Below are 15,298 nucleotides of genomic sequence, written 5' to 3'. Positions count from 1 at the left end.
GGGGTCCTGTCCATTTCCACTTTCTTAGAGATGTTCCCAGCTCTCTCCTCTAGTTCTGTTCTCTGTTCTTCTTCCTTCCTGCTCTCTTCTCTCTCTCCCCCTCTCCCTCCCTCACCTTCCCTCCCTACCCCTCCACATCTGCCCATCCCTCCCTCCCTGTGTCTCTCTCTCTCACACACACACACACACACACTCACACACAGTTGCATCTTTAGGTTTCCAAAAGACTAAGGCAAATATGTGACCTCCAAAATTATCAAGATGGAATAAAGTTAATGTACCGAAATGAAGCAGGTGGAAAGAATACATAAATATGTCATTTAGAAGGGCACAGGATCAGGGCACCTGTGTGGCTCATCACTTAACCATCTGACTTTGACTCACGTCATGATCTAACCGGTGAGTGAGTTCGAGCCCCGCCTCAGGCTCTGCGCTGACAGCTCAGAGCCTGGAGCTTGCTTAGGATTCTGTACCCCTCTCTCTCTGTCCCTCCCCTGCTCAGGCTCTCTGAAAAATAAACAAACATCTGGGGCGCCTGGGTGGCTCAGTCGGTTAAGCATCTGACTTGGACTCAGGTCATGATCTCATGGTGGGTGGGTTCGAGCCCCGCGTTGGGCTCCGTGCTGACGGCTCAGAGCCTGGAGCCTGTTTCTGATCCTGTGTCTCCCTCTCTCTCTCTGCCCCTCCCTGCCTCAAGCTCTGTCTCTCTCTGTCCCAAAAATAAATACACATTTAAAAAAAAAAAGTTTAAATGAATAAACATTAAAAAAGAAGAAGAAGAGGACAGGATCAAGTACATTGGTCCAGTCAATTTGGATCTTTAAGCCACATGACAGACTATTAATAAAAAGTAAACTGCATCTGCCACGAAGCTATCTGAAAACACGATCGGGACGGCCAGCGCCCTGCCTGGCTCCCCCTGGTGGTGAGGACGTAACCAGCCCTGGCTCCCTAACCCGAGAGGCACGGGTCCCCTCTGCACGGGCTCTGTCACCGGCAGGCGCGGGGCCAGGCTGCGTGGAGCAAAGCTCCAGCGGGTAAGTGCGGTGCCACGTGTCGTGTGTCATCGGGTCTCCGTCCAGCCACCACCCCCCGGTCACCAGCCGCAAGGGGCCCGCACGCCCCCTCCCCTCCCTGCTTGGCCGGCACTACAGCAGACGCACCGCGTCCCGCAGACTCCGCACGCGCCACGCAGACTCCCGACTCCGCGGTCCCGACGCGATCTGACGGCGCGTCCCCTCTCCTCCGCTGTGACTTCCTCGGCGTGTCCGTCCATCTTACTCAGTCGTGCGTTCCCGGCACCACCCGTCCGGTGCTGCTTATCGAGTTGGTAAATGGAGGCCGTTCCTTCAGTAGAAGGGTCCTTCCCAACTCTTACAAGCCTGGGCGATCCTGCTCGCGGGTAAGGCCCAGCTCCAGTGGCACCTCTTACGGGAGCCCTCCGGGCTCTGCCATCCCAAGCAGGACCAGAGCCGCGGTGGTTCCCTATGCTTTGTGTCCACACCCGCGCTCGCCCACCTGTGAACACGCGGGCCAGGTCTGCGTCCAGGTCCCGCTGGTATCCTGCGCCCTGAGGCCCCGGCGCAGAGCCCTTCCTACACGGCCACGCGGCCTGGGAAGGAGGGCGCCCGTCTCCGGGATGGTGCAGTGTGACAGCATGACTGCAGGTTAGTCATGCTTGCTGGGAGCCCTAACTCCCAGGGAGCAAGCAGTCCCCCCAGCTGCCCCTGCCCGGCTGGCACGACTTCCCAAACACCCGCACACAGACGGCTCCAGGAGAGGCACTTCCCCACCACTTCCCCAGGCGGGCTCGGTCGGTTAAGTGAAGGGTTCGGCTCTCGGCTCCCACAGTTCCTGAGACCCAGGGCCCCCTTGGGCTCTGCACGGACAGAGTGCAGCCCGCTTGGGATTCTCTCTCCCTCTTTCTCTGCTCCTCCCCTCCTCTCTCTCCCCCTCCCTCAAAATAAATAAACTTAAAAAAACATCCTCAGCTCTCCTGTAGCAGTTTGCCCTCACCCCATGACCCATAGGACCCAGGGCCCAGGAAGGGATATTCAAAGGTCAATAATCTGGGGGGCGCCTGGGTGGCTCAGGCAGTTAAAACTTGATTTCGGCTCAGGTCATGATCTCACCGTTCATGAGTTCAAGTTCCAAATCAGGCTCTGTGCTGCCTGCGCAGAGCCTGCTGAAGATTCTTCTCTCTCTCTCAAAAATAAATATTTGTTAAAAATCAACAATTTAAAAAAAATAGAAACTGGAGAAACAGCGAGATCCCATGTCTCCTCACTACCAACAAAGTTCCAATTTTTTTTTTTTTAATGTTATAGAATCAGCCTGGCGAGGATACTGGCGAGCGGCCCCTGGAGCAAAGTCCCTACGGTCTTCTGAAAAACAACCTGCCTTTGGCACACAAAGAATCTCCAACGTGTGTTTATTCTTACCAAAGCCACAATTCCTCAACACACGTGTTCCTCGAAAGTAGTAAGCTATGAAGGAACTGCAAAAATAAATTACGGCACCTCCACAGGATGGAACACCCTGGAACCGTCAAAAATCATGTTCCTAAAGGACATATGACAACCGCAGGTGGCAAGAAGTACTCACCGTCACCCGTTAAGTAACAAAGCAGGTCACAAAAACCACATGGGCCAGAGAGCCTGTTTACAGTGTGTATTGTACACAACCAAAAATTGCCAGAGGCAAATACACTAAAAACCAAACCGTGGTCAGCCCGTGGGTATCACTTCTTTTAGTCTTTACACTTTCTGTAACATTTTCATTACTGGAGAAAGAAAGATATTCAGAGAAGCCACCTGATTAGTTTTGACCAATTGCTTCCCTCGTTTGACATTCCCACAGCCACAGAGAGCCAACAGCTTCGGCCTTGGGCGGCGAGGAGGCCTGTGCTCCGGATGGACCATCCAGCTACCACCCGTCAGCTAAAACACGGACAGTCCCGAGGGAGCCCAGGGACTGCGTCACTAGCACCCTGGCTGGTAGGAGCCTCCTGTTTCCTCTGACTCCGTGCTCGCTTCCCGCCCCGTCCCGCAAGCTGAATCTACCCTCTCTGAAGTCACACACTAGCCTGTGCTCAACCAAGTGACCATCCGCAAAATCCCAATAAGCAAGATGAATCCAGGGGCCCGACCAAAGCAGTGGACGGCAGGCCCTCTGGGACCCCAGTATCTCTGACTCATCACTCTCCTCGGCTGCTTTTTCTCATCCTTAAAGTGTGAGCCAGAGACTTCGAGAACGTTCTTTTTAAGCGACGGAACTTCTTCTAAAGACTAAAACTACACGCTGTGTAGATGAGATAAAATCAGGGCTGCTCTGGTTGGAGGCATGGAAGATGAGGCAGAGCTCTGCTTCCTCCTCCTCCCCCTGGCGGAGCCCCCTGACACCGGCCCAAGGAGCTAAATCGAGATGACGCCCCTCCCCTGCACGCACGGGCAAGCTTACCGGTCGACAGCTATGACCCCGAGCGTGAGCATGCTGGCCGAGCTGATCAGCAGGTACAGAAGGGCGGAGAAGTTGCACCAGACCACGCCGAAGATCCATTCCCTCCGGATGGAGCTGGTGGCCACGAACGGCAGCACCAGCACGGACAGCAGGAAGTTGGACAGGGTCAGGCTGAAGACGAACTTGTTGCTGAGGGTGAGGAGGTAGGACTTCTTGTACAAGGTGACCACGATGACCAGGTTACCCAGGCAGACGGAGATGGTGATGATGATGATGGCGACGAAGTCGGTGACGACGACGCCCTCTTGGCCACCCTCCTCCGTGAGGTTACTCAGCTCCTTCCTGTGGCCGAGGGAGGAGTTGAGGCTCATGGTCAGGGCACCTCGGCGTGCGGTGGGCAGAGCATGCCGGACGACTAGAAAGAGAAGGTGGGACCAGGGCACGGGGGAAAGCTCATCAGGTCGCGCCCTATGCACTGGAGAGAAGAGCAGCGGAGCCCCAGTTCTGCTGCCCGTCCGGCGACCCTCAGCCAGTCTTCCCCACTGGCCTGCTGTCTCCAGCCGACATCGTGTGCGGCTCCGCGTGGCGGCCTCCTTGAGCGATGTGCTCGTCCAGTCTAAACCATCCTATTCGCTTTCTCCCAAGGCCAGTGGGTCCAACCCTGTCATGTACTTAGGAAGCACCTGCAGCGCCAGCCAAAGATCTGATTCTCGGGCCCCCGCCCAGACAGGCTGCTCCCAGAGACCCGAGGTCCAGCCTAGGAGTCTGCGTCGTAAACCAGCAGGGGGCAGGCGATCCTGTTACAAATGGTCTCTGGGGGACGCGCTGTGGGGAACTGCCTCTTTGGGGCCCCTGCAACTCAGGGAGGTCCCTGAAGCAGCATCACTGGCAGCCTACGGCTCAGGCACACCTCTGGCTTCCTGAATCAGAATCTGCATTCTAATCCCAGTTGATTCCTGTACCCGTTAACATTTGACAAGATTATCACAGAGGGGCGCCTGGGTGGCTCAGTCAATTGGGTGTCTGACTCCTGATCTAGGCTCAGGTGATGATCTCACAGTCCTGGGATTGGGACCCACGTGGGGCCCCACATGGGACTCCCTGCTGGGTGTGGAGCCTGCTTAAGATTCCCTCTCACCAGGGCACCTGGGGGACTCAGTCAGTTGAGCGTCCAGCTTTGGCGCAGATCATGATCTCAGTGCCCCGCACTGGACTCTGTGCTGTCAGCGCAGAGCCCGCTTCAGATCCTCTGTCCCCCTCTCTCTGCCCCTCCCCGCTGGTACACGCTCGCTCACTCTCAAAAATAAACATTTAAAAAAAAGATTCTTTCTCCCTCTCGCTCTGTCCCTCCCCTGCTCACACATATTTGCTCTCTCATTCTCTCTCTCAAAATATATAAACGTTTTTTAAGAAGACCATCAGAGGAACTAATGCTCCCTGAGCAGGGTCTCAACAAGGGCAATCCATCCTGAAACATCATCACTGCTCTTGCGAGACGTGGTGCCGGGGGCCACGGAGCCCAGCGCTAGTTCTAAACGGGCAAGTGCAGGCTCTCGGCCCACAGACCCCACGCTCTATAAGGCGCAGCCCCTCCGCTGAGGAAACTGGCGCAGAATCTCGGCTAAAGCGCAAGGCTGACATGTAACCATTAAATCCTACAGATGCATGTCCCTCTAGAACTTTCATCTACTTTAACCAGCCAAAAAATCCCACAGATCACTTCCCCCAGCTGCTCCTGTTCCCAACACACAGAAGACACCAAAGACTTCTCTCCATGAGCCAGATGACAAGGACCCTGGTGCCTGTACTGCCCACACACAGCGCAGAGCCTTCCCCGCAGCCCCGGGACCCCACGCCTCTGTCCAAAGCCTTCTGGCCACAGGGAGCAGGTGGGTTAGGAGGCAGCCCTTCTTCCCCTCCCAGAAGTCTTGGGTGCTGGCTAGAAAGCTTCCCTTTACAGTGAGCCTGACAGTGGTGGGTCAGAACCACAGACCCGAGGCTGCTGGCTTGAGCAGCACCAAATAATTTAAAAAAAATTTTTTAACGTTTATCCATTTTTGAAGGGGGGGGACAAAGAGAGAGGGGGACACAGAATCGTAAGCAGGCTCCAGGCTCTGAGTTGTCAGCACAGAAGCCCAATGCGAGGCTCGAACCCACAAACCGTGAGATCATGACCTGAAGCCGAAGTCGGATGCCAAACTGACTGAGCCCCCCCAAGCGCCCAGCACTGAATAATTCTAATCCCCCTCCTCCACCTGACAGTCTTTATTTAAATGCTTCACAAGTTTCTTGCTTTCCCTTCTCCAGATTTCGTCTCCCGGGTTCCCAATACAACTTCCAGACTCTTCATTAATTCAGCTTTGGACTTGTTCACAGATGACTAGGACCCTCTTGATCTGTGGTCCCCAAAACTGAACATGCCATTCTGGATGTGGTCTGGTGAGTGTCGGGCACAAGGGGGCAATTTTCTCCATCACTAGGACAATGTCCTGTACTGCTCCCTCTAAGAATGCATTTTCTTTCAGCAACTGTCATCGGTGGGGCTTAGCTAAGTGTGTGGTCAACAAAACCCAAAGCTTAGATAGATAGATAAATAATTAGATAACATAGATACATACATACATACATACATATATACATGTATGAATTTCTGTGAAGGCAGGTATCCCAAATTTTGAACTTATGGAATTAATGTTTTTAAGCCTAAATACAACACATTATTTCTACTAAATTTTATTTTGTGCATTCTGGCCTATATTTCCAGGCTGCTGAAATATTCTGAGTTTTGATTCAGTTATGCAATTTGTTACTTACTCCAGCTTTGTGTGATGAATATACTCTACAGGTACGCCTTCTACCTATAAAGGCTGTAAGGTTACTTCTGGGTTTTGTCTTTATTTTGTGAGTTCTGTATATTGTTAACTCTTTTTTTTTTTAAGTTTATTTATTTATTTTTTGAGAGAGAGAGAGATTCCCAAGCAGGCTCTGCACCAGCAGTGCGCAGCCTGGCGCGGGCTGGAACCCATGAACTGTGAGATCATGACCTGAGCCAAAACCAAGAGTCAGGCATATAACCGACTGAGCCACCTAGGTGGCTCTTTTTTTTTTTTTTTTAAATGTTTATTATGTATTCTTGAGATAAAGAAAGCGTGAACAGGGGAGGGGCAGAGAGAAAGGAGGACAGAGGATCCAAAGCAGGCTCTGTGCTGACAGCAGAGAGCCCCGTGTGGGGCTCGAACTCACAAACAATGAGATCATGACCTGAGCAAAAGGCAGACACTTAACCAACTGGGCGTTTGTTAACTCTTACAAGTAAATTATTAATTGGGTCTTAATCTCAAAATAAAGGTCCCACATAAGCATATTATTCTTAACTGTACAAGTGAGAATATGGTGGTAAAACAGATTTTGAGTCATTTACAAATGACGAGCTAGGAGAAAATGTTTAGAACTTATGTCACAAAGAAAGGACTAATCATTCCAATTTATAAATAATTCCAAAAAAATAGAAAGGGTGAAAAAAACAGAAAAGTGAGCAAAAGATATAAACAGAGACAAATGTAGTTATCTGAGGAGATCGACGTTAACTAGACTTTCGTGGGCATCATTTCACCATATATGCATCCATCAAATCATCTAGTTGTACACCTTAAACTTACACGATGTTAATGTATCAATTTATATCTCAATAAAACTGGGCATGAAAAGATGTAAACAGTTCACAGAGATACCAATCGTACTTAAAGATAGGAGAAGATCCCCCATTTAAATGAAAACAAGAGAAATGCACACAGAACTACATAAAGATACCGTTCCTTCTGTTTCCCACTCTGCTGGTGGGGCTGCGGGGAGAGGGCACCCCCCCCCCGCGTTCCAGATGTGCGCGCAAAAGGGAAAGCCCAGGGGAGGGGAAAGTGGCAATATCTAACAAAGCTACACAAGCACGTAGCCTCGGACCCAGTGACTCTATTCCCACGTATTGGCCTGAAGACAGAAGTTCATGGGAAATAACAGATGCAAGGGCACCTGGGTGGCTCAGGTGATTAAGCACCTCACTCTTGATCTCAGCTCAGGTCTTGATCTCAAAGAGTCGTGGGTTCAAGCCCTGCATAAGACTCTGTGCTGGGTGGGAAGCCTACTTAAAAACAATTAAATAAATAAATTCTTTTTAATTAAAAAAAAAAAAGAAGAACAGACGCACAAAGTTATTCTACTCATTGAGGCACTCATTTCTTAAAAAATGGAAAAATGTGAGAAAGAAGGGAAAACAAGACTATATCCATACATAAATATGCATAAATACATGTTTACTTACGCAAAAAGAAAAGCCAGAAAGAGAACCAGAAACTAAAGTATAGATGGCAGCAAAACTTCTCTAAGTATTTAATTTTACAGTTTTGATTTTTGAACTGGGTAAATATTTTATATACTAAAAAATGTTAAATGCAAATGGTTGCAAAAAGTAAACAAAAATATTGCAAACAGAAAAAAATAAGCCTAACGAACAGCAGAGGGATGACATAACCATACAGAGAAAAAATTACATCAAGTAGCGTTTAAAACACAGTGTTTTGCAACAGCCCAAGTATGGAAAGAGCCCAAACATCCATCGATGGATGAATGGATAAAGAAGATGTGATGTGCGCGCACGCGCGCACACACACACACTGGAGTATTACTCGGCAATCAGAATGAAATCCTGTCATCTGCAACCACGTGGATGGAACTAGAGGGGATTATCTAAGTGATATCAGTCAGTCAGAGAAGACAAAGACCGTACAACGTCACTCATACGAGGACTTTAAGACACAAAACAGATGAACATAAGGGAAGGGAAGCAAAAATAATACAAAAACAGGGAGGGAGACAAAACATAAGAGACTCTTAAATACAGAGAACAAACAGAGGGTCGCTGGAGGGGGTGTGGGGGGGAGGGCTACATGGGTGAGGGGCATTAAGGAATCTACTCCTGAAATCACAGTTGTACTATATGCTAACTAACTTGGATGTAAATTTAAAAAACTAATTAAATAAAAATTTTAAAAGAGAAAGTAAGTAGGATGAAAGTGGTAGCAAAAACAAGCCACTACTAGAAAATTCTAATGCTGAGACTCTCCAAGACAATTAAGGACTTTATCATAAAAGCATAAATAAGGATTTACCTTTAATTTAAGTGATTCTCCAAGTAACGTTCCCTTATAATCTGTTGTGTATGTCCAATCATATGGATGTTGTTAATGGCTTTGTAATTTTACAACAATTTTGAGTGTAGAGCAACCGAGCACACGTTTGTGGGAGAAAGGAGCCATGGATTATGTGAGCGGGAAAGGAGAGGAAGAACCCTGTGCTGTTAGACTGGTTACTAGAGGCATCAGTGCAAAGTCCTGATCCAAACAGAAACAGGTCCAAGAAAATTTCCCAGAATGCAGTCACAAAGATTAAAAAATTGAAACTAGGGGCGCCTGGGTGGCTCAGTCGGTTAAGCGTCTGACTTCGGCTCAGGTCATGATCTCACAATTCGTGGGTTCAAGCACTGCGTCAGGCTCTGTACTGACAGCTCAGAGCCTGGGGCCTGCTTTGGATTCTGTGTCTCCCTTCTCTGTCCCTCCCCTGCTCGTTCTCTGTCGCTCTCTGTCTCTCAAAAAATAAATAAATGTTAAAACTTAAAAAAAAAAATTGAAACTATAAAAGGCAAATGAGAGAATGAACAGGAAGTACTTTATTACCCAAGCAAAGCAGAATATTTGTCACTTATTAAGGGAATCATATCCGGCAACCAGGTGGACTCAGGCTATGTGAACATCTTTCCCACTCCAAAGTCATAGAAATGCTGGGTTAAATATGACAAGAAAGGAAGGAAGGAAGGGAGGGAGGGAAGGAGGGAGGAAGGAGAGAGAGAGAGAGAAAGAGAGAGAGAAAGAAAGAAGGAAAGGAAAGGAAAGGAAAGGAAAGGAAAGGAAAGGAAAGGAAAAAGAAAAGAAAAGAAAAGACAAGAAAAGAGAAGAAAAGAAAAGAGAAATCCATAGGTACCAGAAAAAGAAAATTCAAAGCCAAAGTTATAATCTCACACCTGTGGCCAGAGAGTATTATATAAACCAAGACCCCTGATGGCAGGTGGGGGGAGGCCTGGGTGGCTCAGTTAAGTGTCCAACTTTGGCTCGGGTCATGATCTCATNCCCCCCCCCCCACTCACTCTCGGTCTCTCTCTCGCTCTCAAAACTAAATAAACATTTTTTAAAAAAGACTCCTAGGGTTGAGGTTTTTATGTGGGAGGGTGACTATGAGTTGCACAAGGCAGAAAACTGGAACCAATTCCCTGTATAAAGTGTGGGTTCTAGAAGGGCTGCCCCCTCCTTGAAAAAGAGATTAGAGGGGCACCTGGGTGGCTCTGTTGGTTCAGTGTCTGACTTTTGATTCTGACTCAGATCATGATCCAAAGGTCCGAGCCACACATCAGGCTCTCTGCTCAGTATGAAGCCTGCTTAAGGTCCTCTCTCTCCCCCTTGGCCCCTCTCCCTCTCCTTCCCTCCCTCTCCCACTCTCGCTCCAATTAAAAAAAAAAGGATTAGAAAAACTCCTCCCACTGGCAAAGGGAAGCAGCAAAAACACAATCATTTACCTGAGGCTCTGGGGAGAGCATGAAAAACGTTCCTCTAGGAGAAATCAAACACGAGTCATGTGCCATGCTGATGAGGGGACCAAATCTATGCATTCTGCACGGGGCAGAAATGCAAACTAATAAATCCGTGTAAAAATTAATGCTGAGAGAAGTAAACATAAAATGGTTCTGTAGTGAATTTCTACATTTACAAAATAAACACTCAGTGAAAGGGAGTGCACACAACTCACAATGAGGGAGCGTCAACAGAACAAACAAAAACAGAAGAATTAACACTCCAAGAACTTAAATTAATAGAAAATGAACGAGACTATAAAATAAACACAATTAAAAGCTTTCAAAAGAAAACATAAGAACCATAATGAAAGAATGAGACATCATGAAAAAGAACCAAACAGAAATTATGGAAATTAAAATCTTAGTTGTTAACATTAAAAACTCAATGGTCAGGGACACCTGGGTGGCTTAGTCGGTTAAGCGTCCGACTTTCGCTTAGGTCATGATCTCGCGGTTCGTGGGTTCGAGCCCCGCGTCGGGCTCTGTGCTGACAGCCAGCTCAGAGCCTGGAGCCTGTTTCAGAGTCTGTATCTCCCTCTCTCTCTCACCCTCCCCTGCTCACGCTGTCTCTCTCCCTCTCCTAGAAATAAAAAAAAAAATCTCAATGGTCACGCGGAACAGCAGATTTAGCTAAAGAGAAAGATGGTAAACTAGGAGACAGCTCTGAGGAAATTACCCAGAATGCGATTAAAGATTAAGAAACTGAAAATAGGAAAGAAAAGCCAAGATTCACGACAGACAGGATAAGAAGATACAACATATGTTCAATAGAAGTGGTAGCAAGAGAGATTAAAGAGAATGTGGGTAGCAAACACTGCTGGGTGCCTACCCCACAACCACTCTGGATTTTCTCCTTACTGGCAGACCTCTGACTTCGTTTTGGGGCCCAGTCCTCCTCCTAGTGACTCAGAAGGCTGATCCTATCCCTAGTTCTGGGAGCTAGATCCTGACTGGTCTAACGTAATCACTGTGTCCTTCCCCCTGCAATTCTGGCAAAGAAGTCGGAGAGAGAAGCCTGGGGATTAGCAGGGGTGGAAATGGGGATACCTGGGAAAAGCGGCTTTGATCTCACGAAGACACTGGGGAGAAAAAGCTTTTCCTAATGTCGCTAACAGCAAAGAAAGCACAGGGAGGAGGTAGCCATCTTGGCATCCTCAGAGGGGCTAAGCTAGCGTGTTGAGCAGAAAGGTGAATCCTTGGGCGGCTGAATCCTCAAGTCTCTTCATCCTGGCTTCTTGTTATGTGAAATAATACATTTTAATAATACAGCTTAATCTACTTAATGTGAAATAATATATTTTTTAAAAAACGACTTTTAGATCTATTTTCAGTGAGTATAACAATACTGTTACTTGAGTCAAAAGCATCCAACTTACATTGGGTTGGATCTACACTGTCCACATCAAGGTTGACACAGTATTTAAAAATATGACTGAACATTTTCTAGAATTAAAGAAACATAGGAGGCCTCAGAATGAAAGCACATATCAAATTCTAAGAGTAAATCAGAAAAAAATCCGCACAAGGCACATCACAATAAAAAATGTCAAACACCAAGATACAGAGAAAACAGTAAAAGCAAATTTTTCTATAAAGAAGTAACAATTAGGGGCACCTGGGTAGCTCAGTCGGTTAAGTGTCTGACTCCGGCCCTGATCATGATCTTGCTGTTCCCTAGTTCAAGCCCCGCATCGGGCTCTGTGCTGACAGCTCAGAGCCTGGAGCCTGCTCCAGATTCTGTGCCTCCCTCTCTCTTTTTGCCCCTCCCCTGCCTGCATTCAGTGTCTCTCTCAAAAATAAAGAAACATTTAAAGAAATTTAAAGAAGTAACAATTAAAAGCAGCAGCATCCTCTCCTTTTGAGGAAAACAGAAAATAGAGGCCAGAAAACCGTGGAGCTGAGGAGAAGAACTCTTGCCCTCAAGTTCTACATGATCATTCAGGAGAGGGCACAAAACACTTTGAAGCAAACAAAAGCTGGGTGTTTACTCTGTCTCTGACTGCAAGATCCACCTGAAGACACATTTCGTGAAGGAACCCGAACCCAAAAATAAGGGCGCGAGAAGCAACTGTTAGAAAAGAAAATGGTAAATATATGGACAAATCTGAATAACTGCCAAAAAAAAATTAAACTGAAATTTAAAAAGTTAAACATCAATGATAAATCTTGTAAAAATAGCTAATTTGGGAGCTTTTGAAAACAGGGGGAAATGAAAATGTGAAACAAAATGGAAGCTCTTAAAGGCATTAGAGTAAAAGCAGTCCGGGGGAGTAGGGGCTCGGGGCAGAAACTTTGGTTCCGGCTCTTCCCCCGGCACCTGGACGTGTGCCTGGCACACAGCAGGTGCGCTCCGTCGTGATCTGTACACAAATGACTCGCTTCTGAGAGTTTGTTACTGGTAGGTCTAATATGAGCGTCAACAACGCGAAGGTTACCACGAAAGAATGAAAACAGGACACAAGAGTTCAATCCAAAAGACAGGGGAGAAATGCATAAAGTACTGCTGGCCCTTCCCCCCCACCCCCACCAGGCCCCAGGCTGGCGTGTGGCCCAATGAGCTGCCCACCAGGGAGATCCAAAGTCTCGGCCTCTGCCGGGAGGCCCTCAAGGGGGAGGCACAGGCCCCAGCAAATCTCCCAGGGGGCACCTTAAACGGCCCAGAGAGAGGGCGTCCTGGCAGGCAGCCAGCTTCCCCAGGGCCTGACAAGCTGGGGCCCATTGATGGAGGGAAATGCACGCCTGACTCACACTACGGCTGCGCGGACCCCCGGCCGCCAGACACAAGGGGCTCCAGGACTCCCACACCCCCGCATCCTGCCCTGTGCGGCACCTCCCAGACACAGCCCGGGGGGCCGGTGACTGGGGTTCCAGCAAACCGTCAGAGTTACCCCGGGCTGGGAGCTCGCCCTCTCAGGTCCCCAGGGAAGTCTCGGTGCCGCACGGCCACCCCTCCTCCAGAACCCCCTCGGTCCTCTCGGCCATTCCCAGGGACGGTGCGCGCCTGCTGGGCCAGACTGCCGGCTGTGGCTTCAGGTCATTCAAAGCCAAATCCTGACACTCAAGCAAGCGATCGGTATCATTTTGGCTTAAAAAAACAAGGCAGCCTTCCAGAAGGCTGAGACAGGTTATCTACTGTGTTTTATAAACTGGTTTGCATCAAAACTTCCAAGAAGTAATTCTACAAGTATCTTGATTTGCAAAAACAGAATGACTACTATGTGAGGGTGGATTAGGCAGAGAGAGAGGAAGACCCAGAATCCGAAGCAGCCTCCAGGCTCTAAGCTGTCAGCACAGAGCCCCACACGGGGCTCGAACTCATGAGCAGTGAGATCACGACCTGAGCCAGACCTGAGTTGGACGCTTAACCAACTGAGCCACGCAGGTGCCCAGTGCAAATTTGGATGCTGACGGTCTCAGCTCACAGTCTTACCTAGAACTCTGATTCTCCTCGACTTGTAGTGGGCGTCCTTCCTGCTCAGGCTGCGGTCGCCCAGAATTTGCCAGAAAATGACGATGTGGCCTGGGGGTTAAGTGCACAGGCGCTAAGCCAAACTGCCTGGGTTTGAAGCCCAGCTCCTCTACTTACTAGGTCCATGCGCTCAGGGGACTCCCGTTCCTCATCTAGAGGAAGATGGTCCTCCTCACAGCTAGGGCGCCGTCTAAGCGAGTTTCCGCTGATTCGTACGAAGTGCCTGGAGCAGCATCGGGGCGAGGGGCTCTCGCTGCTTGCTCGTGGGAGCACCTGAAGGGTTTCCTGATTTCACTGTGGGACAGGCTCCTTCCTGCACGATTTGGCCACGGCCACACGGCCCAGGACTCTGGCTGGAGCAGCTCAAGGACAGCCTGGCTCCCGCAGGTTGGGAGGCTGAAGGAATGCGGGCCGGGGCTGCGTGGCCACGTGTGGCGCTGTGACGAGAGTGCTCCCAGGCGAGGAAAGCTGCGGGAATGACAGCCACACGTGCTGGCCAAGTAACCCGGGACTGTGAATTGGCGCCTTCTCTCGGGTGCACCTTCTCCTCCCGTGAGGCCAACTGAGCAGGTTTCCGTCACTTGCAACTTAAAGAACCCCAGCTAATACTGGGGCACGCCACGAGCTGCATACAAAATGGTGGGACCCCTTTTTTGGACATCAGTAGCAGGAACCTTCCGTCTTCCAGGGTCAGGCCGACTCCTCAGGCACCGCTCCGCCTACCTCAGCCTCCTTCTTAAAACCTTATCCTTTCCTTCTGGCTGAGTAACCCGTGGCCACTAGTGCCATGGGCTCGCGTCCGGCAGTGCACAGCCCGCATCCCCCAGCGTGCAGCCTCTCTGGGATCAGGAGATCCGTGTCCCAGTCCACAAGCCACTACGAAGAAAGGGAGGCCTTCCCTGCCCCCCAGAGCCGCTTATATGTGAGGCCACCAAAGGAACGGCCCGAGAGCCCGAGGACAACGGGTCCAGGCCCAGGTGGGTGCGGGGAGGCCACGGTGACAGAAGGTGGCGGTTCTCTTGACAACAATCTAACAAGGGGCTGCTGGACATGACAAGGCACATCCGTCCTCCCCAGAAGTCTTCTCTAAAAAGATAATTTCTTTCTGTAAAAGGCAGAAGGCTCTCTTCTGACATTCTTAACTACACCCAAGCGGGAGTGCTTCACACTCACCCCCGCAGCCACCCACCGTTAAGAAGAGCCTGAGCGGCCTGGATGCTGGGACCACCAGACGCCCTCTTCTAAAGAAATTCAATGCTGGGGCGCCTGGGTAGCTCAGGGCGTTGAGCGTCCAACTCCGGATCAGGTTATGTGATCTCACGGTTCGTGGGTTCGAGCCCCGCATCGGGCTCTGTGCTGACAGCTCAGAGCCTGGACCTACTTCAGATCCTGTGTCTCCCTCTTTCTCTCTGCCCCTCCCCTGCTCACACTCTGTTTTTCTCTCTCTCAGAAATAAACAAACATTAAAAAAATTAAAAACAACAACAACAAAAATCAAATGCCGGGGAGGTGCACAAGATGTTCAAATAAACGACCCCCCAGGGAGGAAGTGCTCCGACACGCCACTTCAAACAAGCCCAGGTGAGGTGAGGTCACTGTCGCGCTATTTTGGCAGCTCTCTCAGGGGCTCTTCATCTCAGCCCCTCCCAGCGCTTTTGACACATCAATCACCAGCTGGAGGGGCGGGGGGGGGG

The 15,298-nt window shown here is 49.6% G+C and overlaps 1 protein-coding gene across 2 annotated transcripts in view; it reads right to left on the bottom strand.

Moving 5' to 3' along the window:
- Positions 1-15,298, bottom strand: part of GPR161 (G protein-coupled receptor 161) — a 41,245-nt gene that overhangs the window by 17,194 nt on the left and 8,753 nt on the right. Inside the window, exon 2 of one of the 2 annotated variants that reach the window (XM_077761780.1) lies at positions 3,460-3,874. The exons of the other annotated variant lie outside the window; for it this stretch is intronic. Coding sequence (XP_077617906.1) covers positions 3,460-3,874 — 415 coding nt within the window. The remainder of the gene's footprint in view (positions 1-3,459; positions 3,875-15,298) is intronic. 2 annotated transcript variants of the gene reach the window in all.

This window comes from Crocuta crocuta, unplaced genomic scaffold (assembly GCF_008692635.1).
Source record: "Crocuta crocuta isolate KB4526 unplaced genomic scaffold, BGI_CrCroc_1.0 scaffold243, whole genome shotgun sequence".
NCBI classification, from domain to species: Eukaryota; Metazoa; Chordata; class Mammalia; order Carnivora; family Hyaenidae; genus Crocuta; species Crocuta crocuta.
This window is presented reverse-complemented; position numbering and strand designations above follow the sequence as displayed.